Here is a 2,435-nt window from a genome sequence, read left to right as displayed (position 1 = left end):
TTCAGTGTGTTGAGGTCCACCTGGCCCACACCAATGGCAAAGATCAGGATGCCTGTGTCCCGTGCCTTTGCAGCCACCTCGGTCACTGAGTCCTGTGGCCTCCCATCCGTCACGATCATTATGACCCGCAGCACGTTCTCCCTCAGGGGCCGGGCCCCCTCTGCTTCTGAGAAAGCAATGTTGAGGGCATACTGGATGGCCAGCCCTGTCATGGTGCCCGTGGACAGGTGCCTCATCCTCTTGACGGCACGCTCCACCTCGGACTTCCTCTTGAAGGTCTTGAGGGAGAACTCATTCTTGACAGTGCTGCCATACTGGAGCAGGCCCACTCGGGTGATGTCAGGGCCAATGTCCAAGAACTGCAAAATGTCCACAATGAATTCCTTGACCTTGGCATAGTCGTGGGTGTTGACGCTGCGGGAGCTGTCAATGATGAAGACCAGGTCTGCCCGCTTATTCTCACAGGAGCTCTCTGGAGAAAGAGGAGAGGTCAAACACATTAGAAGAGTGTTAAGGGCTCAGTGCAGGTTGGCTGTTGTTGGAAATCCTAGGGCTGGGAAATCACCTTTCAAACCTCCAATCTTCGTTGGTTTTTCTTCACCACTTGAGAAAGTTGTAAGGGAATATATGTGCATGACTGAGGAATCATGAGTATTGGCTATAAACAAATATTCTTTCTTTTCTCAAGATAAAGGAACACTTTAGTTTCTAGAAGTCATCAGTACAGTTTTTAGGTGGGCAAATACCTGATCAGGGTCCAAATGACTTCATTATTTAGTGTATGCCAATAAGTCTGCCTGGATACTGCAGGGAATATGGAAGAAGTTTAGGATAGTGATCAATATCAAGGAGTTTACCATCTATCTGGGAGACTTAACTAATGGAACAAATGAAAGAAGAGCTAGTGTGAAACGGTATGGTGTTGACACTAGATGTGCAGAGAACAAGGATATTAGTGGGCTGAGGTTAAGAAGATAGGACATGAGCTAGCCTTATGGATGCATAGTGTTTGCATTGAGAGAAGGCACAGACGGAGAGAGACACATAAACAAAAGCCCAAGATGGCATGAATATGGCAGATAATAAAATAAGCGCTGGAGGAACTGCTAAGTGTCGCAGGTAGGACTTAAAATGGAGCCAGTCATAAAAGACCTTTAAATTTAGACTGAAAAATGTGTATATGATGCCACAAGTGATGGGCATAATATGATTAGCATCATATTATACATATTATCTAACATATCTTTTGTAGGGAAGTTACGTAATAAAAAGTCAATTGAGTGTGGTAGTGGTTTGCAAGAGGGGGTGATCCAGACCATTGTTGCATTAATCTGGTTGAGAGAGGGACTCAGTCTCAATCAAGGCAGTGGTGGAAATGAAGTAGAAGGAACCTGGCTAAGAAATATTTCAACAAAGGACACAGTTAGAACGGAAAAAGCAAGTGTTAAGTCTCTCCCTTACTACCATAACTGCCATGTTTATTCCTTAAGCACCCAAACAGGAAGGCTATAAGAAGTTTGCATTCATGGATGAAAACGCATTACATTCTGGGAAAAGGATAATATTGGATGAGAGGCCTCCCCCCTCAGGGAAGTTGGCATTCTTGCTGGAATTTCTCAGATGTTCTGAGCTACAGCATCCAACCAGGGAGAGTCCCTCCTCCCCTTTCCAGACTTTGCAGTTAAATCTTCTTTTGATACGGATTAGAAAAGGGATCCTAAATGCTTGCCCTAAATCCCAATCACCACAGCTGCAAGAAAGAGAAAGCCAAAAATGAAACAGTGAACCCAGTCATTAAAATGAGAAGAAAGGCCCATGAGGTCATCCTGCCCAGGCCAGCTTGCCAGGCCATGACTCGCCCTTGAGTGCCTGCACACACACCTCATCCACTGCAACCTCACAAATATAACGATTTTAAGGGAGAACGCACCCCACGCACCACTATCCTGACAGGAAACCAACCTTCTGCCACACTCACATATAACACTGGGAGCTGAGTGAGTTTAAGGTGAGTTTCTCAAACCAGAGGCCCCAGAAACTGCCTTTGAGAACTCTAGGATAAGATCAATATAAAATCTGACATTTGTAAGACGTTTTGAAATCTCTTTTCCAGAGGGTTTTTATCACTATGATCTCATTTGATTTTCAGAGAAAGCACTTGAAAAGAGAGCTAGGTATATCACACCCATTGGTTAGATGACAAAATGAAGGTGCTTAGAGTTTGAAAATCTCTTATAATTTAGAAAAAGAAAAATTATGTGGAGACAAGAGTAACACCCCCCCTCACTGGGTAGTTATAAGAATTTAAGGAACAATTCAACCCAGCCCTGAGCCCCAGGGGCTGTGTCCACCCTGACAGGCACCTGGAGGGGGAGGGGGGTGCCTTTTTCTAATTTTCATAAAGGTGCCTATGGTCTAGCACATGGCCCTGGGTT

At 44.8% G+C, this 2,435-nt stretch overlaps 1 protein-coding gene across 1 annotated transcript in view; it reads right to left on the bottom strand.

Annotated features, from left to right (window-relative positions):
* The window catches only part of MATN2 (matrilin 2), a 136,683-nt gene that overhangs the window by 85,126 nt on the left and 49,122 nt on the right, over positions 1-2,435 (bottom strand). The window contains exon 2 of the mRNA XM_019642525.1: positions 5-472. Within this exon, the coding sequence (XP_019498070.1) occupies positions 5-472 (468 nt within the window). The remainder of the gene's footprint in view (positions 1-4; positions 473-2,435) is intronic.

This window comes from Hipposideros armiger, unplaced genomic scaffold (assembly GCF_001890085.2).
Source record: "Hipposideros armiger isolate ML-2016 unplaced genomic scaffold, ASM189008v1 scaffold_70, whole genome shotgun sequence".
Lineage (NCBI taxonomy): Eukaryota > Metazoa > Chordata > Mammalia > Chiroptera > Hipposideridae > Hipposideros > Hipposideros armiger.
This window is presented reverse-complemented; position numbering and strand designations above follow the sequence as displayed.